Source organism: Narcine bancroftii, chromosome 8 (assembly GCF_036971445.1).
Source record: "Narcine bancroftii isolate sNarBan1 chromosome 8, sNarBan1.hap1, whole genome shotgun sequence".
NCBI classification, from domain to species: Eukaryota; Metazoa; Chordata; class Chondrichthyes; order Torpediniformes; family Narcinidae; genus Narcine; species Narcine bancroftii.
This window is the reverse complement of record NC_091476.1, coordinates 37,994,806-38,020,875: the sequence shown is the minus strand read 5'-3', so window position 1 is coordinate 38,020,875 and position 26,070 is coordinate 37,994,806. Positions and strand designations below refer to the sequence as shown.

The 26,070-nt window shown below is 43.3% G+C and overlaps 1 protein-coding gene across 2 annotated transcripts in view; it reads left to right on the top strand.

The window, feature by feature from the left end:
- Window positions 1-26,070, top strand: part of LOC138740598 (E3 ubiquitin-protein ligase RNF128) — a 105,682-nt gene that overhangs the window by 31,377 nt on the left and 48,235 nt on the right. The window contains exon 1 of one of the 2 annotated variants that reach the window (XM_069893463.1): window positions 18,364-19,105. The exons of the other annotated variant lie outside the window; for it this stretch is intronic. Coding sequence (XP_069749564.1) covers window positions 18,667-19,105 — 439 coding nt within the window. The 5' untranslated portion in view covers window positions 18,364-18,666. Of the gene's footprint in view, window positions 1-18,363; window positions 19,106-26,070 lie in introns of those variants that run through there. 2 annotated transcript variants of the gene reach the window in all.

Here is a 26,070-nt window from a genome sequence, read left to right as displayed (position 1 = left end):
GTAAGTTTGGGACGAAGGCCAAGACAGGGTTAGTAGTTTAAGGAGTTCCACAACTCAATATGCCTGCACCAAAACTCTGAATTTGCAGCTAATGGCACTGAGAGATGTCCCCAACCATTCTCCATCCCAGTGTTACACAGTGACAGTCCTATCCCCAACTGTACTGTACCTCAGTGACAGTCCCATCCCCATCATTACTGTACTTCAGTGACAGTCCCATCCCCACCAGTATTGTACCCCAGTGTTACACAGTGACAGTCCAGTCCCTACCTACTGTACTCCAGTGTTCCCCAGTGACAGTACTATCACCACCAGTACTGTACCATATGACAAACTAGACAAGACTGAACCTCTCTGCGGGGCAGCTGGAATTGCAGGAGTCTGTGGCTGTGGCCTGTGTGGACACATCTTGAAGAATGGGTGTGACTAAGTGTTGGACCATGGACTTCGAACAAATCTCAGTGGCGTGCTTACTTCTTAGTCAAAAGGCTTGAAGGTCAAACCCAAAGCTGCAATTGTGTTTACCTGCTTTGTGTAATTACTGAGCTTGGTGGGAAAACATTGAAATTGACTTTCCAGTATTGCCAATATTTGCTATTCATTTTGGAAAAAAAACCTTTCTGAGGTTAATTCCAAGGATTTGGAAAGAATTCTACAGACGAGAGTTACAAGTGAATTCTGAATGTTGACAAGGTTGAGAGCACTACATTTTAAAATTGGGGAAAAAACAAGTAAGAACTGCCAAAGAGAATGCAAACTATCAGCTATGCATCAGCTATGAATAAATGTTAAAAAAGAAAAAAATATCCAATATATGGGAAAAAAAAACATTATAGCTCAGTAGAGGCCCTTTAGCTCTCAATTATATACCGACCTATGTAAACCTACTCCACAACAATCGGATCCTTCCCTGCCTCGTACCCATCACCCTCTATTTTTCACACATCTTGTACCTAAGAAATTTTTGAATGTCCCTATTTACACCAGCCTCCACCAGTACTTCCGGGCTATGCATTCTGGGCACCCACCAGTCCCTGTGTAAATAAATAAATGATAAAACTTATCTCATTTTGGGTCCAGTGATTATAAAGCCATTACTTTTAAATTAATTATGGAGAGAGATATGTCTAGGCCTTGGGTCGCGATTCTAAATTGGAGAAAGGCCAATTTTGAGGAAATGAAAGGATCTAGAATGCGTGGATTGGGATAAATTGTATTCATACAAGGATGGGCGAAGTCAGTGGATGACCTTCAAAGGTGACATTTTGAGAATACAGAATTTGTATGTTCCTGTTAGGATCAAAGGCAATGTTAGAAGGCATAAGGAACCTTGGTTTTTGAGGGATATTGAGAACTGGTTCAGAAGAGGAGAGGAGGCAACACAGAGCAAATTAGGTTCTTGAGAAGTATATAAAATGCAGGAAAAACTTCAAGAAAGAAATCAGGAAAGCTAAAAGAAGACAAGAGGTTGCTTTGGCAGACAATGTGAAAGAAAGTCCTAAGGGTTTCTACAGGTATATTAAGAGCAAAAGGGTAGTAAGGGACAAAATTGGTCCTGTTGAAGAACAGTATGCTTGGCTTTGTATGGAGCCAAAAGAGATGGAGAGGTCTTAAATGTTTTTTTTTCAGCACTCAGGAAAAGGGCACAGAGTCGTTGGAAGAAAGGAAAACAAGCATTGAAGTCATGGAACCTATACAGATTAAAGAGGAGGAAGTGCTTACTGCCTTAAAGCAAATGAGTGTGAATAGATCCCCAGGGTCAGCCAAGATATTCCCTTGGACCCTGAGGGAGGCTAGTGTAGAAATTGCAGGGGCTTTAACTGAAATATTTAAAATATCCTCAGCCACGGGTGTGGTGCCAGAGGATTGGAGGGTAGCTCCAAAAGTAACACTAGAAATTATGAGCCAGTGAGCCTGACATCAGTAGAAGGTAAATTGTTGGAAGGTGTTCTAACAAATCAGATATACAATTATTTGGATAGCCAGGCACTGATGAGGGATAGACATGGTTTGGTGCGTGGTAGATCGTGGTTAACCAATCTTATAGAGTTTTTCGAGGAAAGTTGATGAAGAAAAGGCTGTGGATGTTATCTACATGGACTTTAGTAAGGCCTCTGAAAAGGTTCATCAGGGAGGTTCAGATGCTAGGTATTCCTGGTGAAGTAGTGAACTGGATTTAACAATGGTTGGACGGGAGAAACCAGAGAGTAGTGGTGGATGACTGCTTCTTACATTGGAGGCCTGTGATTAGTGGTGTGCCTCAGAGATCAGTGCTGGGTCCATTATTGCTTGTCATTTATATCAATGATCTGGATGATAATGTAGTAAATTGGATCAGCAAGCTTGCAGATGACACTAAGATTGGAGGTGTTGTGGACAGTGAAGGTTTACAAAGTTTGCAGAAGGATCTAGACCAGCAGGAAAAATGGGCTGAAAAATGGCAGATGGAATTTAATGCAGACAAGTGTGAGGTGTTGCATTTTGGAAGGACAAACCAAGAAGGGACATACACGGTAAATGGTAGGGCACTGAGGAGTGCGGTAAAACAGAGAGATTTGGGAATACAGATATATAATTCCCTGAAAGTGCTGTCACAGGTGGATAGGGTAGTAAGAGCTTTTGGCATATTGGCCTTCCTAATTCAAAGTATTGAGTATAGGAGTTGGGATGCTATGTTAAAGTTGTATAAGCATTGGTGAGGCCAGATTTGGAGTATTGTGTGCAGTTTTGGTCACCTAACTACAGGAAAGATATTAACAAGACAGAAAGAGTGCAGAGAAGATTTACTAGGATGTTGCCCAGACTTCAGGAACTGATTTACAGGGAAAGAGGTTAAACAAATTAGGAATTTATTCCATGGAGCGTTGAAGAATGAGGGGAGATTTGATGGATTTATTTAAAATTAGACGGAGTAAATGTAGACAGGTTTTTTAAACCACTGAGTGTAGGTGAGATACAAACCAGAGAACATGCGTTAAGAATGAAAGGAAAAAGTTTAAGAGGAACATGAGGGGGAACCTCTTCACATAGAGAGCGGTGGTGGGGGGTGGAATGAGTTTCCAGCTGAAGTCGAGGATGTGAGCTCATTTTTAACATTTAAGAGGAATTTGAACACATACATGGCATATCAGTGGGACTAGGCAAAAAAAAAATGCTTTGGCACAGACGACAAGGGCCGAAGAAGCCTGTTTCTGTGCTGCAATGTTCTATGGTCCTTACCTCTGACATCTCTCCCCCCCACCCCAAACTTTCCTCCACTCACCTTAAACAGATGTTCTCTTGTATTTGCTATTATTACCCCAGGGAATTCAGTCAAACTAAATCTGATATTTTACTGGAAGTCTTGGTTTTAGTGATTTGTCACAAACACAGTTAACTAGGATGTGATATCAGAACTGCAAAAAAAATGTAACATGCAGAGAGGAAAAGGGAAATCAAAGCAAGCAGCTCAGGGATTGAGTATGCAACACAATACATTGGGGTAAACAAAAGGTGATGAGGAAATGGAAGATAAATATTATCAGAAAACATGTTTAAATTACTCTATCTCCTCTTAACCTATATTGCTCACTTCAATCTTTGTGACAGTGAGCTCCCCATAATTAATTTCCATAAAAGGTCTCCATCCTGCTATTCCCACCTCTTTTATGAAAATCTATGAGGCATTAAATTTCTTGTTGTGCTGGATGGATAACCACAAATTCCAGGAATACAGACCTATTCACAACAATTTGACAAAAATGCTATTGAAAGATTGTGGTATCGAGAAATCCAGAAAAATCACCTCAGTATTCAATCAGGCTGCTCAAGAAATCATGCAAAGATTGTCAATGGTAACTGCTTCATTCATAAATAATGATATGTGGTGTTGGTGCAGGCCATGAGGTCTCTAGATTTTAATGTAGATATAAATGCAGGACAGTAACTGGCTCTTCTGCCTCAATTAAACTACAACCCCTGTACATTTTGAAGGGTGGGAGGAAACCGGAGTGCCCAGAGGAAACCCATACATGTGAGAACACAAACTCCATACAGACATTGCCAGATTCAAACCTGGGTCGCTGGAGCTGTAATAGTGTTGCTCTAACTGTTGTAACATAAGGAATCATGACGAGCGATAGCATTCATTATTAGAATCAGAATCAGAATTTGTTGTCTTTATTGTTGAAATTCAATGTATTGCAGTAGCATATAGAGCAAACATTCAAATTATAACCATCTTACAACATTACTATATAAAAAGAAATGCATGAAAAGTAAGGCAATGTCTGGTTCATTGATTATTCAGGAATCTGATGGCAGTGGGGAAGAAGCTGTCCTTGTGCCATTGAATGTTCATCTTCAGGTTCCAGTACCTTTTTCCCCAATGGTGGCAGAGTGAAGAGGCCATGGCCTGGGTGGTGGGGTTCGTATTTTTAGACACTGCCTCATGTACATGTCCTCGATGGAGTGAAGTCTGGTGCCTGTGATGTCACAGGCTGAGTTAACAACCCTCTGGAATTTATTCTTGTCCTGAGTGTTGGTGCCTCCATACCAGGCAGTACACCTGTAGAAGTTTACGAGAGTCTTCGGTGACATACCAAATCTCCTCAGACACCTCATAATGTATAGCCGCTGGTGAGCCTTCTTTGTGATTGTATCAACATGGAGGCTCCAGGACAGATCATCTGAGATGTTGACACCCAGAAATTTGAAGTTCTTGATCCTCTCCACTATTGAGCCCTTGATGATGGCAGTTTTGTGTTTCCCTGACTTCTTCCTGAAGTTCACAATCATCTCCTTGGTTTTGCTGATGTTGAGCACAAGGTTGTTGTCATTACACCATTCAATAAGCTTATCTATCTCCCTCCTGTATCCTTGCTCATTGCCATTTGTGATCATGCTGACAGGTACATAAATACTTTTATGTACAAGCACATAAATACTTTTATGGGATTCAGTTATAAAGCTATAGAGCACATAAATAGGCCCTTTGACCCAACTCATTCTTGCCGTCCTGATTGTCCATACAAGCTGGTCCCATTTGCCTTCATTTGGCCCATAACCCTCCAAATCTTTCCTATCGATATCCTGTATCTGCCTAAATGTCTTTTAAAATGTCAGAATTATACCTGCTCATTTCAAATACTCACCTCCCTCTGTGTGAAAAAAGTGCCACTCAGGTCCCTTTTAAATCTTTCCCTTCCCACTGTACCCGAGTTTTGGACTTCCCTGCCTTGGGAAAAAATATTGTTATTATTTCCTTTATCTTGGCAGCCCTCTTCCCTCCCCCCAACCCACCATGATTTCAATGAACATAACAGGGTCACCCTTCAATGTCCTACACTTCAGGAAAAACCAGCCCAATCTATCATCTCTTCTTATAAGTCAAGCCGTTCAGTCCATAAGGCCATAAAACATTGGAGCGGAAATGGGCTATTCAGCCCATCAAGTCTGCCCCACTGTTTAATCATGAGCTGATCCATTTTTCCACTCAGCCTCACTGCCCGGTCTTCTTCCCATAACCTTTGATTCCCCTGGCTAATCACAAACCTATCAATCTCTGTCTTAAGTACACCCAATGATTTGGCCTCCATAACCGCCTGTGACAACAATTCCACAAGTTTACCACTCTCTAGCTGAAGAAATTCCTACACATTTCAGTTCTAAGCAAATGCCCTTCAATCCTGAAGTTATCCAAGACTCTCCCGGTAATGGGAGGCAGCATTTCTACATCTATTCTATCCATGGCATTCATCATTTGAAATGTTTCAATAAGATCCTGCACCCCCTCATTCTAAATTCCAAAGAATACAGGCCAAGAGCTGTCAAACGTTCCTCAGATGATAATCCTTTCATTCCTGGAATCATCCTTTTTCTTAACAAAGGAGCCCAAAACTGCTCACAATATTCCAATTGAGGACTCACCAGTACTTTATTAAGCCTCACCATCGCATCCCTGCTCTTCTATTCCTCTTGAAATGAAGGCCAGCATTGCATTTGCCTTCTTCACCACCGTCCCAACATGCACATTTACCTTCAGGCTATCCTGCACGGTGATTCCCAGGTCCCTTTGGGTATTTCAAATTTTCTCTATATTTTTTTTAAAGTCTGCTTGTTTATTTTTGACTGTACACATTTTGACATTTTTTTTTAAATCGCCACTTCTCTGCCAAGTCTCCTAATCTAATTCCTTGTACACGACCTGCTCCTCCATCTACCCTTGTATTATCCACAAACTTGGCCACCAAGCCATTCATTCCATAATCAAAATCATTAATATACAACATTAAAAGAACTGCACCCAAAACCACCCCCTGTGGAATACCACTAGCAACTGGCAGCCAATCAGAATATGATCCTTGCATTCAAACACTCTGCTTCCTGCGAATCCATACTAGTATTTTTGTTGTTATACCTTGTTAAGTAGCCTCAGGTGTGACACCTCGTCAAATGCCTTCTGAAAATCCAAATACACATCTACTCCCTTATCCAGCCTACCTGCCAATTCCTTTAAGAATTGCAATTGGTTTGTCAAGCAAGATTTTCGCTCAAGGAAATCATTCTGGCTCTGGCGTATCCTGTCATGTGCCTGCACGTACTCTGTAACCTCATCCTCGAGAAAGAACTATCATCTATCAATCCTCTCTTGTGTACGGGTTGGGTAAGGTTACCTGTGTTGAGTCAAATTGACTCCCAGCATCTTTCCAACCACTGACATCAGGCTAACTGGACTACAATTTTCTTTCTCCTACCTTCCTCACTTCTTGAATAGTGGGGTGACATTTGGGATTTTTCAGTTCTCTAGGACCATACCACAATCTACTGATTTCTAAAAGATCCTTACTAATGCCTCCACAATCTCTACCACTACCTCTTTCAGGACATGAAGTGCAATCCATCTAGTCTGGGAGACTTATCCAATCTTGGACCATTCAGCTTTCTGAGCATCTTCTCCCTTGAAATAGTAATCTGCACTCACTTCCCTTCCCTGATATCTTTCAACATCTGACACACTGCCAGCGAAGATTGATGCAAAATACTTATTTAGTTTATTGTGCTCTCTCCTTGTCTCCCATTATTATTTCTCCAGTGTCATTCTCTCGTGGTCTTACCTCCTTTATTCTTTATATACTTGAAGAAGCTTTTCATATCCTCTTTGATATTTTGCTAGCCTCATTTCATCCTTTATCTTTTCCCTCCTTATGAGTCTTTAGTTACCTATAAGTTTTTAAAAAAACTTCCCAATCCTCTTACCTTCCCACTAATTTTTGCTTCCTTTTGCTCTAATGTTGGCTTTGAGTTCCCTACAGTCAGCCACAGTTGTGATAATTTTCTATTTGAATATTTCTTTTTGTTTGGCATGTATTTATCTTGAACCTTCCCCATTTCTTGCAGAAACTCCATCCATTGCTGCTCTGCTGTCTTCCCTACTGGTGCCCCCTTTCAATCTACTTTGGCCAGTTCCTCTCTCATGCCAGTGTAATTCTTTTTACTCCACTGAAACACTGACATATCTGACTTTATTTCTCCTTGTTAAATCCCAAGTTGAATTCAATCATATTGTGGTCACTGCCCCCTAATGGCTCATTTACTCTAATCTCACTAATTGCCACAGGTGCATTACATATCACACAATCCAATATAGCAATCTCTTCGTCGGCTCATCAACAATCTGCCCAAAAAATCCAATTTGTAGGCTTTCGACCAAATCTCTCTCTTAAGATCCAACCACAACCTAGTTTTCCCAATCTAGTTGCACGCTAAAATCCACATGACTACCATAATATTGCCTTCTGACACACCTTTTCTCTCAGCTACTGCTAGAATGCCTGTACATAAATGCCAATAGTGTATTTTTACCCTTGAAATTCTTAACTCAACCCACAAAGATTCTATATTTTCTGATGCTATGTCACCTCTTTCTAATTATTTAATGCTGTTCCTTACCAACAGAGCTATGCCACCCCCTCTGCTTACCCACCTATCCTTTTGATACACTATGTATCCTTGGACATTGAGCTCCCAATGACATCTATTCTTTAGCCATGACCCCATGATGGCCACAGAATCATATATGTAACTGTACTCCAAGGTCATTCACTTTATTTTTATGCTATGTGCATTTAATTACAAAACCTTTAGCCCTTTATTTGTTACATTTGATTCTGTATCCTTGTTGCATTGCAAAGCATCCACATGATGGCAACTTTTCCCTATTTGCCTTCACTCCTCCTGAAGCATCTTTAGTATTAGTTTTAGAGATAAGGACAGCAATTATTGCCCAGCTCTCACTGTCCTTGAGCAATGTTATTGACGCACAGTAACTCGAGAGACTGAGACACTGATCTATAGGCTTTTATTCATGATGGACAAGGAACTCATCCAGTTCTATGACCCAGACTTTCTGGGAAAGGGTCAGGGTGTTGATGGCTTTAAACAAGATAAAAAGAGGGAGGGGCCGCGGGTACAGCCATAGGATGGGGTGGAGCCAGGTAATCAGAAAATCAGGAATACAATACAGTTCAGCAATTCACCATGTTCACCCTTTGTTTTTTTTTAATTGTCCAGTTGAGTGATGTGGGGCACAAAGTCTTACAGGTTAAGCCAATTCGGTTGCTTGATCTTCTGTACTGACTGGTAGAGTGCCATTTGTGGGGTTGTGGCCAGGGCTGCTGTCTCATCCAGATCCAGCACTGTGTCAACCTGCTGGGGGCATGATGGCTCTACCAGAGTGACTGAGGTGGGGGGAGGGTGCAGCGGTACGTATTGCATGTCTGAGGAAGGAGGGGAGGTGCTGTGTGGTTGGTGTACTCCTCGGGGGGCCCCCGCGTGCGTGAGGTCCTGGAGAGAGACCATTTCTTCATGCCCATCCAGATAGGCTAAATATGGGTATTGGGGGTTCATATGGAGGACCGGAACCCTTTCAACTAGGGGGGTTGGTTTTATGGCCCCTCACGTGTTTTCGTAGCAGGACCAGCCCCAGAGACGTCAGCCAAGAGGGTAGGGTGGTCCCTGATATGGACTTCCTGGAGAAGGAGAAAATTCTTTTGTGAGGTGACAATACATAGGAGAGATTGAGAGGCATGGAGCCCCTCTAGAAGGACCTCCTGCCATTGAGGCAGGAGGTCCCCTGGACTTTATGGCAAGGAGAATGGCCTTCCACACTGTGCCGTTCTCTCTCTCTACCTGACCATTCCCCCAAGGATTATAACTCGTGGTTATACCCCTGGCCTGCAGGAATTGGCACAGCTCGTCACTCAAATGAGAACCCCTAGTCATTAAGGATGTATGATGGGTACCCGAACAGGGAGGGGGGTACCCATCCAGCTGCTTGTAGTGATTAATGGTTTGACTATAATTGATCACAATTCTGCGTTTACTTCTGCCCTTGACCACCACTACCTGAGGTCTCCATGGGATGCTGCTGGCCTCGATAATCACCATGTCCAGGAGTCATCGTACCTCCGCTTTTATAAACACCCTGTCCTCCTCTCTGTATTGCCTGCTTTTTGTAGCGACTGGCTTACAGGTGGGGGTAAGATTGGCGAACAGCAGCGGGGGGGTTGATGTGGAGGGTAGAGAGACCGCGCATCATTTGGCCAGCAGGCAAGAGGGAGGCGGGAGGGGGAGAGGAATAGGGCAGCCAGTTAAGGAAGAGTGGGTTGCTGATAGTGAGGGGTGGGAGGGAGCTGTCATATTGTACTGAAAGCATAACCCCTACAGTACCGGCACATAGAGCTGAGACATAACGAGAAGCTTAAAGTCTCTAAGTGTCATGCCCCTGGTCATTGATGGAGATGTCCATCATGGAGTGGGCGAGTTGGTGAGGGCTGTTCTGGTCCAGCACCACCGAAGCTAGGGTCAGTTCGTGGTCTGAACCACACTGAGTCTCAGTCAAAGGGTATGATGGCAGCGCCTATATGGCAGCGTGTGTCTCCCAGGAAGTCAGAGGCATCCAAGATGGTGGCCCCCATATCACGGCATGGTCATCTCTGGAAGATGCCGGTGTCCAAGATGGTGGCTTCCACACCACGCACGCAGTGGCACCGGGGCTGGAGGGCTGAGATCAGCATGCTCTTGAGTAGTGGCCCTTCTTCCTTTGCTTTGAGCAGTCACATCTCTTGTCGGGCAACGTTTTCAGGGGTGTTTTGCCTGGCTGCAGAAGTAGCACTTCGGGTGTTTCTGGGAGACAGTGGCTGTAGTGGCCTCATTAATCGGGCACAGTCGTGTACCGGTGGCCTGTAGACCCGCGTCCCAGGATGGTGACCCACATGTGGGCATTCATGTTGCAGAGGGCAATCTCCAGCAATTTTTGCAAGATCCATCACCCCTTTTAAGTTTAACTTACTTTGCTCGAGTAACCTCTGGTGCAACATAGGCGTCCTGGATCATGTCCTCTGTATTTTGGGCGGCCAATACTGCCTGGAAGTTGCACGCCCGCCCACGTCCTCGCAGGGCCCAGAGGAACTCATCGCCCGATTCACCCAGTTGCTCTCTGCGGGTGGTCAGCATTTGTCTAACTTTCTCCCTGTATTGCCCCTTGAGTATATCCATTGCTTCCACGTAGGTGGTGGTGTCCCTGATCATTGGGAACACTCAGGGTCCAACCTGAGAGAAGAGAAGATGTAGTCTCTTTGCGTCTGTGGTCACGATACCAGCTGAGTTTTGAAGGAAGACCTATATACGGCGTAGCCAGAGTTCAAAGCTGTCTGAGGCATCAGGTGACTGTGGATCGATCTCCAGCTTGTGAATAAAATTGACACACAGTAAATAACTTGGACAGCTGAGACTGAGCCATTGATCCACAGGCTTTTATTTACAATGGACAGGGACCTCATCCTGCGCCGTGACCTGGGCTTTCTGGGGGAAGGGTTAGGGTGTGGTAGGCTTTATACAAGGGCAAAAGAGGGAGGGGCCACAGGTACAGTCACAGGACAGGGTGGAGCCAGGTAACCAGGAAATCAGGAATACAATATAGTTCCGCAGTTCACCACAGTTATATTTTAGAGTGCAGTTTAAAGTCAATTTCAATGATTGGGGTCTGTGGTTCTCATAAAGTGTAAACTGGGCTTTGCTGGATATTTCTTTAAGGAGTGCTGGGAAACAAGGTGGGGTTTCATTCTGGTACTTTCATGCTCACAATTCCCATATTTCCTTGCAACATAGGAGAAGGCCATTATACACTTTCACAGAGCAGCCCTTCCCTCCATAGACGTTCATTGTAACCTGTCTCCTCACATTCCCATCAGCTCCCAGCTAGGAATTTCTCCAGCAACTTTGTGAATTGCACATTTGCTTGTTTTCCTCCATTTAGTTTCTCCTAGAGCCCACTTCTTACCTAAAAATAAGAAAACAAAATTACAGTGGCCAATTAACCTAATCCATGTGGGAGGGAGCTGGATTCTTCAAGTTGTCACAGGAAGAACACGCAGACTGCCCAGGAGTCAGGGTCCGTAGATCCATGAGGAAGCAGCTTCATCAGCCATTATTGATAAAGGTGTTCGGCACCTATTTAATTAACTCGTTTCTCAATTTACAAAGTTCTAAATAATAAGTCAAACTGAGTTTTGGCACATTTAGTTACCAATTTGAAATGATGGTCTGATAACAGTTGGAGAATGTACCTGTGCATTTGGCATCAAGGGTATTTTTGAACCTTGAGCTGTTGTGCACCATCTGCTCACTTGTAAGTGTGGGGTTGGAGGTGGTCATGACCCTGTCCTTATGTCATTGTATAAAAGCCACAAAATTTCAGGACTTCACATAGAGATAAATCATAAAAATAGATTGGTGGGGTTACTGTAACAACCCTGGCACATTGCTATCTCTTAGGAATCTTCTGAAGATCACATACCTGTTTGTCTTGTCTGGACAGAACCCTGCTTCAACCAAATAACTTAAGAATGTTGGTGTAAGTCTGTGCTGAGCTGGGGGTGGGGAAAAAAGACTGAAAATGCTCTTGTTTTCCTCAGCTTGGACAACTTAAACACGATGGGGACGAAAACCCTAACCTGCTGCCTGTTAAAAATATGTATTTCATCTTTGACCTCACATTGCCTTTCATTCTCAGGTTAGGCATCGGGCCAGCTCTGGGTTTGTGAACTAATCCCAGTGGGTGGGCCACACCATCCACACAGCACAGCTGACACCACACCCTCAGAACAACCAGCAAAAAAAAATGCTGTTGGAACTCAGCGAGTCAAACATGTATGGTTAGGAATGGTCAGTCAATATATCAGGTCGGGACCCTTTATTGACACTAAAGTGAAAAGTATTATGTACATAAAGGGGGAATGAAACTGGGGAGGGGCCCAGAGGTGATAGGGTATGTCACACAAGGGGTAAAAGATGGAGATTCATGTAGAGGGAGAGACCATTTTGAATGGGGAGGGGAAACTAATGGCATGGACATCCATTTTTCCATGACCTCTATCTGGTTTCCAATTCTTCTTTACCTAATCCTGTTCTTTTTTTTCTCTCCTTTTAATGTTCTTCCTTCACTCTTCCTAATGGGCTCCCTCTACCTGTCTCTCCTCCTCTCATAGCATCTGTCCGATACCCTATCAGCTCTTGGACCCTCTACCAAGTTTTTTTCCCCTTTATTTCATAATTTCATCACCTTTTCACTTTAGATTTGATGAAGGGTCCAGACCCAAAATGTTAACTGACCATTTCTACCCACGGATGGTGCCTGACCTTCTGAGTTCCTCCAGCAATTCTTTGCCTGCTCAATACTGCACCTGTGATTTTTGTGTTTCTCAGAACAATTTCTCTACTCTGACCTTCATCGGCAGAATCAGAATTTATTGGCATGAGCAATTTGTTGTTTTTGCTATAAATTACTTTTCAGAAATAAAAAAATAGTGCAAGAAAATAGGATAAGTGTCCATGGTTCACTGTCCATTCAGAAATCTGATGGGAGAGGGGAAGAAGTTGCCCTTGTGCAATTGGGTGTTCATCTTCAGGCTCCTGTATCTCCTTCCTGATGGTAGCAGAATGAAGAGGGCATGGCCTGGGTGGTGGGAGTCCTTGAGGATAAAGGTTGCACGTATGAGTGAATAAGGATGTATTGTCATCTACGCGAGTACAATTAACAGTTGCAACAAAATCCTGACTTGCTGCTGCCACACAGACTTGTAAGATACTCCAAAAACAATTGTGTAAATTTATTTGTTACTTAATGGAGATTTCCAGGATGGAAGGATCGAGGAAATGCTTCAAGAATATTCTCAAAGCCTCCTAGAAAGGAAAATGTAGCTTCCTCACCAGCTGTTGGAAAGACCTGCCTCATGACCACTGGAAATTGACTCCTAGAATCCAACAGCCTGATAACAGGAGACTCGAGAGACTGCAGATGGTGGAATCTGGAGTTAAAAGCAATCTGCTGGAGGAACTCAGCAGGTCGAGCAGGATCAGTTGGAGAGCAAGAATGGTAAAAGTTTCAGTCCAAATCCCTTCATCAATCTGCTGGAGGAACACAGCAAATTGTTTCAAGTACGGAAACTGGCCTTTCGGCCTGACTCGTCCATTTTTCCCAAGATGCCTGTCTTTGCTCGTCCTGTTTTCCTAAAGGGGCATCCATGGAGAGATTGAGAGTCTCGTATGTCTGTAACATTTGCCAAAAGTGGGTGGAGTGCAGAGCCTCCCACGCAACCTCACCACTAACACCACCTGCCCCAGGTGAGGCAGGGTCTGTAGATCTCCACACAGGACTGGAGTGAAAGATAATTGTGCTTGGCTTTGAGAGATTGCCTCAGAAGAAGAGACACTGAGTTTGTATCAATTAGTTCCATTCCATCTTCTGCCTCCTCTGCCTTCTTACTGACCAGCTCCTGTCATTCACCCTAGCAGTGTTAAATCGCCTGCCTGTTACTCCGAGAATCAGTGCACAATAATCTTTATCATAAAAATGTCCCACCCAGGGGTGCAGTGCTAATTTTTTTAGGTACCTGAGGTGACAAAATACCTATATCCTCTGTCTATATACATCAGAAATATATGAATTCCAGAGCTCCACAGAAATATAGTGATGTTTAAGACATTAAACAGATTATTGCCTATCCCTACACTGCAGGTACAATACAACACATAATACCTAATTTAATAATATGACGAAGAATTGTATGGTTGAACTCACTAATTATCATAAAATATAAATATCAACAAGAAAAAGATGGCAATCATGCATTTTACCAATTTAAAACTAATTACCTAGTTTCGCAATAATTTCCACAAAGGGTCAGGCGTAATATGTTTTTGGGGTCTGAAGCAACCCTTGTCCTGGTGTCATCTTCTGATCTGTGGTACCACAGCCATGATGTGGCATACAGCTCTGGATTTCACTGAACTAGAGGACTGTCAATTGTTTATTGTGTAGTTTAACAAACATAAGTGCTGATAGATGATTTATGAGAATTTTTGAGCATGTTGTTATTATCAAGTTCACGTGACTGAATCCCCTCTCACACTCAGCAATACTAATAGGAATAACTTGTGAACAACTTAGTAATGGGTGTAAATTTGGGGGGGATGAGGCGTCAATGATCCTCCCCATCATCTCTGAAGGCATTTATTGCAGAGGGAGAAGAAAGTTAAACGTCTTACCGAGATGATAGTGTGGAATTAGGGGGCACTTCAGCAGGCTAGAAGCCTTTATCAAGGACACACATTTCATTCAGCAGAGATTTATACAGACTTTGAGGTTCAGAAGTTTGAAAACCTTTCAAGGATGTTGTCGTGAATGCAAATTGTTTATAAGACTAGTAAGAAACTGTAGATAATTAATGGAGACGATTTTGTTGTTGCTTGTTAAGGTCATTTCTCCAAATTTCCCATTTTCAACCGCCTCTTGAGCTTCTAGAGTTTTTGTAGCAGGTAGCCCTTTCAGTCCATGCATTGGATCACTTTGTCTGCATAAACAATTGTAGAACTGTGTTTCTGTAAACACTCTGACAGTAAACCAAGTTCATGCAACGTGTCATACACTAGAACTAAGTCCAATCAAAACTGTTTTAAAGAGAGTCTTTTCAACTGACCTTCATGGGTTTTTCTGTCGCTCCCAGATCTTGTTTCATCCTTTATTGCTTTTTCAAAATGAAAACACTGCTTCATAATTTTGCCACACTGCTAAAACTGTTCAAAATGAGCTAACTACCCACCTGGTGCCCAGAACACGGCCTATTTTGCAAATGTGTTGTTCTAGTCGAGAGGTGCGTTCAGACAGTTCCTTTTGATTGAGAGGTGATCTATTGTAAACAGACTACAATTTGTCCATAAATGATTGAAAACTGAACTTCTCTCACCGAATCACCTACTGCAAGTTCTAATTTGTGATTAAGACAGTGCCAAATAATCACACCAGGGTAATGTTTCTTGAGATATTGTAGCCACACCAGATTTGACACCAAGCATTATGCTCGCCCTATCACTCGCAAATGCTACAAGGTTCTGTTTCAAGTAAGAGTCATCAAGCCCATGGTTATTGAGATAGTTCATTGATGCTAAGCAATAATTGCAGCTTTCTAATCAGGCAGTTCAATTAGATCTAAAAACATAAGATGGGGATCTCCATCCTTATCACTTTCACATTCAAGTAAACTATTAGGATGGTCTTGATGCTCAGGCTCGTTGATTCATCAATGAGAACAGAAATTTTGCCATTTATCTGCTTGATGTGCTGGCAAATTTTCTTTTTCATATTAATGGCTGTGATGAATTATCTCTGTAGCACTCGTGCGGGAATACAGCCCAATTCCAATGTCAATACCGTTTTTGTTTTGAAGTTCCAGTAACCCAAAGTAATCAGAGTATGGTCTTGAGAATGTTGCTGGCGCCAATCATGAGGCAGGTGGCCTGGATGGGGTAGAAGACTCTTGGTCTGCTGGCTGATAGTTGGCCAGCTCGATCAGCTGCTCCATCTCCTTGTCCGCATGCATCTGCTTCAGCTCCTTCAGGATGCGCGCCATGTTGCGCCTCGACTCTTCCTCTTTGTCCCTGGCGCCTGTCCGCCACTGCCACGGTCACCACTGCCTCAGGGATGTTGGCCTCGTCGCCAGCGACAATGACCATGGTGGCCAACACTTCGTGCGAGTTGAGCATCTTGCCATCCATCTCAATGTTGGTCTTGCTGGGCCGGTTGTCCTCACTCTCCACAATGATGCCGCGGTCCTTCTTGTAGAAGAGCAGGCGGCATTCAGCCACCCAGGGCAATTTTCGCTGATAGTGAATCTTTGTCTGCCTTTTGGTGGACTAAAGGAAATTTCATGTAATATCACATTTTCTGTTGTATTACATGACAATAAAATAATCTTGAATCATTGGACTCAGCTCTCGGTTTATGGAACCCCTTCCCTGTGAAGCAGTCAAGTTTAGTTTCTTCCATACTTCTCTCCTACCCGACTACATAAAAATATTTTATGATTTCAGTCCATGGCCGTCTTAAATGTGCTGTGGTCCCTGGGGTGGGAGAGTGTTGTTGTATGGCTCCTATTGTTAATGGCTGGTGTAGATAAATCTTTTTAATTTATGTTACAGTCATTCAGGGAGGTGCTGGACTTCAGGCATCTGTACCTGCTGCCCAATGGTAACAGCAAGAAGAGGTGGTGATCAGGGTGATGAGGGTCCTTTGTGATGTTGGCTGCCTTCCTGAAGCAGCGCTCTACCTCGACTTATTCAATGGAAAGGAGGTCAGAGTCTGTGATGTGCCGTGCTTTGTTTGCTACCTTCTGGAGCAGCCTGTGCTCCTGGAGACTTGGAATGACTTCTCACACACACATAATCTCTCTTCCAGGCTTTGATGCAGTCAGTCAGTATACTATCCACTATGCTCCTTTAGAAGTTTGATGGAGGATTGAACGACGAGCTAAATCTCCTTAGACTTCTTAGAAAGTAGAAGCATTTATGTCCCTACTACATGGTTGTCTCCATGTGCTGGCCCCATAATAAGGCCTCCAATGTATGGACTCTTGGAAGTTAAAGGTTCTGACCATCTCTACCACCATCCCATCAATGCAGACAGGTGTCAGGTCCCTCTGCTTCTCCTTCCTAAAATCAACAATAAGCACTTTGGTCTTATAGTTGAGAACTAAACTGTTGTTCTGCATATCTAATGAGCTATTTGTATTGACATTTGGAATCAGTGATGAGGTTTTTTTAAAAAAAAAACAGCTTGCAGCTGGGAGCCACTTGATACAAGTGGTCTGGAAACAGATCAATGTATTTACATTATGGTTGGTTCCTCAGTGTGCTTCCTAAGTGTGCAGGTCTGCTGAAAGAACCAGCAGGTAACGTGGACTCCGATGAAAATTCAACAAAAAAAAGTTGTTGTAAACCTTCCAGTTCCAAGACCCCTCTGAAGGAAGCTTCTAATATCTGGACTTTAAAAAAAAAGACTGCAATACAAATAGAAGATGCTGGAAGAGAGCAAGTGTACTTTCAACAACTCTGAGTGTTTGTAGCATTATTGCAGTGCAGGCTCTGAGTGGATGGAGTTGGTAGATTTGTTTTCCCAAAGGATCCAAATAAAATTGAAGGGATTGCACCACAACCCTATCATTTTACAGCCTGCAATACTAAGACCAACTACAGAGAACATTCTACGTGGCGCGGTGAAATTCCCAGCTGCTGTGTCCCGATCGATAGCCAGGCCGCTGGATTGTATCCACTCACTTAACCACTGTACTGCCGGTTTCGTACATTCGTTTTATTTATAAAACTACATGTATGTATATCTTCAGAAAACGGGAAATTGATTTAAATATTACCAATGGATGGGGCAGCTGACTTCCTGGTTCGAGACTGCTGGGAGGGAGAGAGTGAAAATGAGAGCGATATCAAAAGTGAGAGATGAGAAAGAGACAAAGAGAGTAAGAATGAGAGGAGAGAGAAAGAATGAGATAACAGAGAGAATGAGTGCGAGAGAATGTGTGCGTGCGAGAGGGTGCGTGGGAGAGGTAGAGAGAATGTGTGTGGGAGAGAGTGAGTGGGAGAAAAGGAGTGTGTGGGAGAGGTAGAGAGTGTGTGTGTCTGTGTGTGTGGGAGAGAGAAAGTGGGAGAGTGTGGGAAGAGGGAATGTGTGTGGGAGAGGAGTGTGTGTGGGAGAGAGGGAGTGTGTGTGGGAGAGAGGGAGTGTGTGTGGGAGAGAGGGAGTGTGTGGGAGAGAGAGAGAGAAAGTGTGGGTGTGTGGGAGAGAGAAAATGTGGGTGTGTGGGAAAAAGAGAAAGTGTGGATGTGGGGGGGAGAGTGTGTGTGGGAGAGAGGGAGTGTGGGAGAGAGGGTGTGAGAGAGTGTGGGGGGGAGAGTGTGTGTGAGTGGGAGAGAGGAAGTGTGGGGGTGGGGGGAGAGTGCGTGGGTGAGAGTGTGTGTGTGGGAGAGAATGTGTGTGGGAGAGGGAGTGTATGAAAGAGAGAGAGAGAGACTGTGTGTATGTGTGAGAGAGAGAGAGAGAGAGAGATGGCGCTGGAAAGGGGAGGAGACATTGCCTTTTAAATGATTGACGGGGAGGAGATTTTAACTAGGCGTTCACCAGACTGAGGAGAAGATCGCCTTACCTGGGCAGGTTGGAGTGTCTGAGGAAGGTTTTTTCGAACTTGATCGCAGCCGAAGGGATCACACGGGAGGAGGGAGTTGCGATCAGGTCTCATTGCTGGAAGCAGCCTCGACCCTCGCAGCGAATCGGCGGGAGCGATGCGGGCCACTCGGCGGGGCTTCGCTTGCCTGGCGTCCCCTTGGACGGTCACCCTGACGGCAGCGCAGCTGCTGTGGCTGCACTGCTCGCTGGCCAGCTCCTTCTGGACCGCCTACATCAACGTGAGTTTCACCGACCCCCGAACCAACCGGACTTTGCAGGAAAAGACCGAGAGCGGAGTCTACGGACAGGACTCCCCGCTGGAGAGCGTCCAAGGGCTGGTGGGGATCGCCGAGTCTGTCCGCAGCTTTGGCTGCGACCCCGGCATCCCCTACTTCCGACCCAATCTCCAGCAACCTTGGGTGGCTCTGATCGAGAGGGGGAATGGCTGCACTTTTACGGAGAAGATCCTCAACGCTGCCAAGCATGGGGCGAGTGCGGCTGTCATCTTTAACTACTGGAGCCCGGCCAACGAAGTGGTCCAAATGTCCCACCGAGGTAAGGTGCAAAGCCAAACTCCGCGCCCCGTCCCAGTGACGGGACATCGCTCTCATGTCAGTGCAGGTATTTTTTAAAAAAAGACCCTTTCCCAGGGTCGGAGAGGGGTTTGCTGGGTGGGGAATTGTGATTTCAGTCCAACATTGGAAATGGGGGAATGGGTTTCTAGATTTGGACGATGTGTGTGTGTTGCGTAAAACTCTGCTTTGTTCGCAGAGTGTTTTTTATTTGAAACTTTTGCCTTTCATCGCCGTTCCAAAGGCACCTTGTGACAGGCGGCTGGGACTCTGACATTCGAATGCAAACAGCGAGAGGGCTGCTTTTATTGATTTAAAGTTGTGCGTGGATGCAATGCCAAGAGAAATCCCAAGGTTGGAAAGGAATTTGCCCGGCGCGGCTCCTCTGCGCATCTGTCTGTTAACTCGGCACTTGCGAGAAATCCTCGGGCATGAATACATTACTCGTCGTCCGACATCTCCCGTCTTCTCTGATTTCCCCCCTTTCCCTTGAACCTGACTTCTACTATTAGGAGCCCAGAGGACCGCAAAACCCAGCAGCAACAGAAATTCACCAAGACAAATGGTTACTTAAACAAAAGCTGCTTTTAGTTATCTTTAAACATGAGAACAGGATCAAACTCTAACTTATTACTATTAACTTACTTAACCTAACAACCCCCTTCTAATTCTAAGTGCACGGGCATGTAATGTGTGTGTAAGTTTAGAAAAGTTATTTGATTCTTAGTCCAATCTCACTTCTTCAAGTTCGTCGTTGCAGGCAATTCTTGTACTGTGCACAGAATTTAACATTGATGAAGTTCACCAGGCTTTGGTGCTTGAAAGGTAAATGGTTATGCTCAGGAAGGTTTCATGCCAGTTTTCAGAGAGAGATTTGATGTTCGCTGGACACAAACTAATTCCTTCTAATCAGCCACGTCAGTGTCTTGCTGAAGAAACTTGCCCCATCGGGGTTTTCCAGATAACCTCTTTCATTCAAACTACCACAAGAGTTCCTTTTTGTTTCATTAGTCCTCTCCATTTGACCAGGCTGAACTAAGCACTCACAACCCGTCTTCAAAATGGGTTTTTTCCACAAGCTTTCCAGCTTGTCCTGTTCCAGTCCCCGCTGCTGCTACTGCTGAACTGTAAAACTGCAGAACTGAATTCTCTCTCTCTCTCCATCCCCCAGAGAAAAGCCTGTTTGCAAAACCACATGACCCCCTAAGAACAGCAAACTGCACTTAGACAGCCTCTGGCTGCGAACCTAATCCTCCAAGTTCTTTCATCTGTTGCTTTTCAAAACAGCAATCCAAATTATCTCCTTTAAAACTTATCTATTTACAATATAAAACACAATATAATCTGCCACTTTACAGATTGTTTGACATGCACCCACCTACCTTCATTTTTTTTTTAAACTTAGTTCTTTGGAATGCAAAATTTTCCCTCATTTGTAAGTTCACTGAATGATAACAGAAAAAAGAGGTTTTTTGGCCCATTGATGCTTTCACTACTCTTGGGCTGGGCTGGATCAATGGTAACTGAAAATTGAAAAACAGCTGATTGCCCATAGCTGTGAGCTGGGAAGCTCATTTCAACTTACTGGGAAAGTTAATCATGCTTTTAAATTGGGAACCATGAGGTTAAACATGAAAGTCTGCGTATGCTCTAGCCTTATTTATGGAGCGACACCGCATTGAAGCTGGCTCAAAACAACGGTGGACTTACCTGTTATGGAGAAGGCCTATAAGGTTGATCCAGTATTGCTTTTATGGAGAGTGGTGTGGGAGGCAAGGCAAATGGTACAGTAGCACCGCCCATCACCATCACATCAAACATGCGCTGAGCAATGGCCAGCTTTATTACCCATAATCCCCACACAGCTGGAACTGCTCTGTCAGTGCTAGGGAAGGACAGAGGCATTGATCCTGCATTAAAACGAAAAAGAAGTTCTTGCTATAAAACCTGAGGCTCCTTCTTCTAGCTCTTTGGCCCGGCATTTCCAGGTGGCAGCTTGAGTTATTTGAGGTTATTTCACTTTTGCGATCAATCTGATTTTCTGCCATTTGTGGTATTTAATGTGCTCTTAAGTATTTTAATAAAACATGGATCAACACTGGAACTAAGGCCGAACTCCACAGTGGGACACACGCGAGGGCCCTTAGCCCCTTCATAATCACCAGCCCGCCACGCTGCGGCCCTCCAAGGCATCCCCAGCACCAATCACCATGGGATCCCCGGTTGGTGGCTGCTGCATCACTGGCTGATGGCATCATCAGCCCTCTCCTTTACAGTGGCTTGCAGCTGCATTGTCTTATGGAGTAGATGGAGTGGCTGCGCTCCATCTCTGAGTGTACACTCAGGACGGATCAGACTTCACATCCTGGATTCGCCCTCTGAGCTTTTATGAAGGAGAATATCCACCTTTACACTGGCTTATTTTCTCACTATTAAAAGGCCTTCTGATTGTAGTAAAAACACAAAAAGGCTGGAGGAACTCAGCAGGTCTCACATTGCCCATATATATATATATAAAACCAATCTTTCACGCCTGAACCATTTGTCAAAGTGAGATCTCTGCATATAAGTGAGTAGTTCCGTGAAGGTGGCAACTCAGTTGCACAGGGCTGTGAAGATGTTATTTGTCAAGCGTGCTTTCATTGGATGGGGCTCAAGTACAAAAGTTAGGAGAATGGGGTACTAGTTAGGACTTGAGCATAGGAGACTGCGGTGGGGGGGGGAGGCATAGGAGGGATGAGAGAGGGGAGATTTAAAAGGAACCTGAGGGGCAAATGTTTCACTCGGAGGATGGTCTGCAAATGGAACGAGAAACCAGAGGAAGCTAAATAAGCAGGTATAATAAATACAATGTTCAAAAGGTGTTTGAACAGTTACGTGGATAAGTAAAGCTCAGAACCAGATGAGCCAAATGCAGGAAAATGGACTATTCTGGAATACCAGATTGGTTGGCATCAACAAGTCTGGCCTGTTCTGTGCTATGACTCCACTCTGCAATTTTGTCTGTAATATTTTTAAACCTTCCACCCCCTTTTGCACAATGTGTTTACTTAAATGCATGGTCTATTGAGAGAGTTGTGCCGTCTATTTTGTCATCCGTTTGTTTTGGCAACCACCTGACCTCAAGTGTGTATTTTTTTTAAAGTGACTGGGCGTCTAAGAAATGTTATGAGCCTTGTAAGAGGAAAGCCAGGTCCTACTTTCACCAGTACAGCTTGACTCTGGGATTAAATTCCTTTCTTAAATTTTTGAAAAAAAAATCTGTCTTGAGGACACAAAAGTCGTGGCAACTGCTCTAACAGAACGACCCTCCATGGTGTTTGTTTCTCTTAGAATGACGGTTACTGCTCTTCCTTGCTGAATGATGATGGTGGTGTAACTAATTAATATCCACCCCCAGTGAGTAGCTAAATAAATTCAAATTCTGTAAATAAGTCTGCCATGCAATAGAGAGAGAAGGCCCTTGGGATCCGCCACTTGTAAAGTGGTGAACCCTGAGGAAAGACCCACCTGTTCTTGAAATGGTGGAAGATAAGGTCGCTGCTTAGGTTAAGGGGAGAGGCAGGGGAGTGGGGCTGAGTGGGAAAATGGATCAGCTCATGATGGAATGGCGGAGTAGACTCAATGGACCAAATGGCTTAGTTCTGCTCCTGTATCTTAGGGTCCTACAGTGAAAAATTCCTGATGGTAGTTTAAAGGAGTATGTGTGACAGACTTCTGGTCTTTCCCTGACCAGAATGATGTCATCTTGTGACTTAAGGTAACTGGAAGTTATTTGATCAAAGTTTAAGGGAGTATGTCCAATGAGCTTGTGATCCTTCCCTGATAAATTGTTATCTGATATGACTTGTGGTAGTCATAGTTATTAGTTTATCTTCCACTTTAATGATGCCCTCTTAGTCTTGTGAAATGTGAGAGGTTAATTTAGAAATTTACAATCTTCAGACATTCAGAGCCACATTGTAATTCAGACTATGCTTCATTATCAAAGGTCAAACTTGAAGTTGAAGAGAAACACACAGACTGCAGATGCTAGAATCTTGAGCAAGCAATGTGAAGCAAGAGGGACTCAAAAAAAAAATGCTTCAGTGAACCTAAAATTGTGTTTTGGCCAAAGACTTTCATGAACAGATAGTTGATCAGTGTCCAAACTGTGACAAATAGACTGGCTAAGTTGAGTGAGAATGAAGGTAGTTTCTTGCTTCCATGAATACACTTGGCAAATGCAACAACATGCTAATGTTTGGCTGCCTTCTGTTGATTTTTGGTCATTTATCTTCCTAGCACATACAATGCCAGGGACATCTTTTGCATATGGCCTCATCAAAATGACAAAGAAGCCTGTATTGTGTGTAACTGTTTGGTCAATGAGGATTATATTGGAAGCACTTCTTAAAATTCCTCAGTGCAATACACAAATGTGCTGGAGAAACTCAACAGACCATGCAGCAATTGGTAAGAAGCAAAAGGTAACCAACATTTCAAGATGGGCCTTTCATCAGGTATCATCAAACTTTGACAAAGGGCTCAGGCCCAAAATGTTACTCCAGCACATATGTGTATGCATTCAACCTCAGCATCTGCAAACTTTCTTGTTTATCTTAAAATTACCCAGGTTGGGGAAGTGTCACAGTAGATAAATTGAAATTCTATTTCATTACATTAGAAAGCACAAATAACTTCAAATCCAAGAAAACAGAGGGAAACTGAAGGGACTCAGTAGGTTAGGTAGCATCCGTAGAAGGAAACGGTGAGTCAACATTTCGGACTGGAAGCCTTTATCGAGACAAAGTAAAAATAGGGTGATATTATGCATATAAAAGGGAGAAATAAGCTAGGGTAAAGTTCGAGGTGATAGGATATAGGAAAATAGGTGTCAGAAGTGGAGAAACAGGTTATGAGAAAGACCACGAGGAAGAGGGAGAGAAGGAAAAATGGTACAGGAAATGGATGAGGCCTGAAACGTCTGTGTGGGAATGGTGAGGGAATTGGGCAAATGTCTGGCAATTGGAAGCTCTAGTTTGGTCATGTGGACTGAGCACAGGGACTTTCCAAAGCTGTTGCACAATTGAGATCAGTCCTCACCCATGGGTCCCAACCCAAAACTTTGACTGAGTATTTCTACCCATGGATGCTGTTCAGTATAGATTATTACACTTCGCTGTTCAGTTTTATAGTATAGAGAGATTAGGATATTTAGTTAGCCAATTGGAGGAATTCTAAGCCAAGTTCACTTCCATTGCCAAGTGTGAAAAGATGCAGTGATAGAAGTCAACTTGTGAGCAGACCAATTAGACATCTTATACATAGTACGAGTAAATTCACAGAAGTGCGGAGTTACAGAGAGAGATCAGTTGGTATGGAGCAAAATAGCAATTTATAGCAATTCATCTGTTCTTTCTGCATGAATGATGATAGATGATATAAATGTATTTTAGTGCATTCCTGTCTCTCTGTTGTAATTTCATTCCCTTATCAAGAATTGACCCGCTCTTGCCTTAAAATATTAGAAAGCTCTGTTCTCGCCTTCCTTTGAGGAAGAGAGCTCTTGTAACTCGCAGCATCTTAAAAGAAAAAAAAGTTCCAGTCTGTTTCTGTCTTTATCACATTGAAAAAAAATTTGATGCTTTTAAAAATCACAGATCCATGTGTTGACTTCAGCAGTTTGCTTATGTTATGTATTAACTGGGGCCCCGTTCTATGTGTCTAATTGTCATTTTTATCCTTCCATTTTTTTTCTTGGCTTCCTTTTTATCTGGTCTTCAACTTTTTTTTTCCTTTCTTGCCAAACTTGAATCAGAAGAACATGGTTTCAAATTGAATTCCAGAAATGAGAGAACAAACAATAAACATGAAGGGGAGCTGCCTGATTGGAAATGCCATCTCTTGGATGAGATTTTAACTGAGGCTTTGTTTTTGCACTCAGGAGATAAAGGGCCAGTCACATGGTGGTCCATTGAAGAAATCAAGTGCTTTGCCCAATTATTTATCACCCAATCAAATAGCACAGAAAATACTGCATTTACTTTAGTCAGATGTCTTCTCTGGAAGAAGAGATTTGTTGCAAATATTCTTTTTTCAAACATGCTGCTTGCCTTGGCATTTCTGCCATTTTCTGTTTTTAATCAAAGTTTTCCAGCATCGGCAGATTTTTTTTTGTTCTTGTGTTTTCACGTATTTCATGTATTTGTGAGAACTTGTGAGGAAATGATCACGTCCGTCCACAACAGTAGTAGCTGGTCTTGACTGTTCTAAGTGAAAGAAAGGAAATGTTTCTTCTTGTATTGAAACTATATTTCTGCAAGTTTTATACTGTTGTGGTTCTTTGCAGGTTTAATTTGCTTCACATTAAGCATGGAAGAAACTTTTTTGCAAATCCCATTTTTCATATTTCAACGTAACATATATCACATGACTGTTTATGTTGAGTCTGTAGACAATAAATGTAATTTCAGTACAATTGGTGGCTCTAATTTTGACTTGAAATACTTACTTTCGAACACTGTTTACATTGATGCTTGTCAGAACCTAATGGATTCTAACATTTTTTAGTATTGGTGCTTTTCATTATGATCTAAATTGAAGCATTCTGCAGGAATGGCTGCTCCATTTTTCATCAAACCACCAAGCATTTGCATTCACAAAAAAGTCAGAATTGGAATCTTAGTCAACGATGGTGGGGGTGGGGGGGGGGGGTGGTGGGTTTTGAGGAAATAATGACTCTGAATGACATTCATTGTTGCAGTTCAACTTCAGCTATATTGAAGACAGGAAATGTTGGAAATACTCTACAAGTTGGCACCATATGTGGAGGGACAGGCAGGGTCAATGACCTGGAACATTAACTTTGGTTTCTCTCTCTCTGCAGATCTGCTGAGTATTTCCCACACTTTCTGCATGCATTAGAAGTCTATAATAGAGTTTTGCTTTTGGGCTTAGGTTACTCAC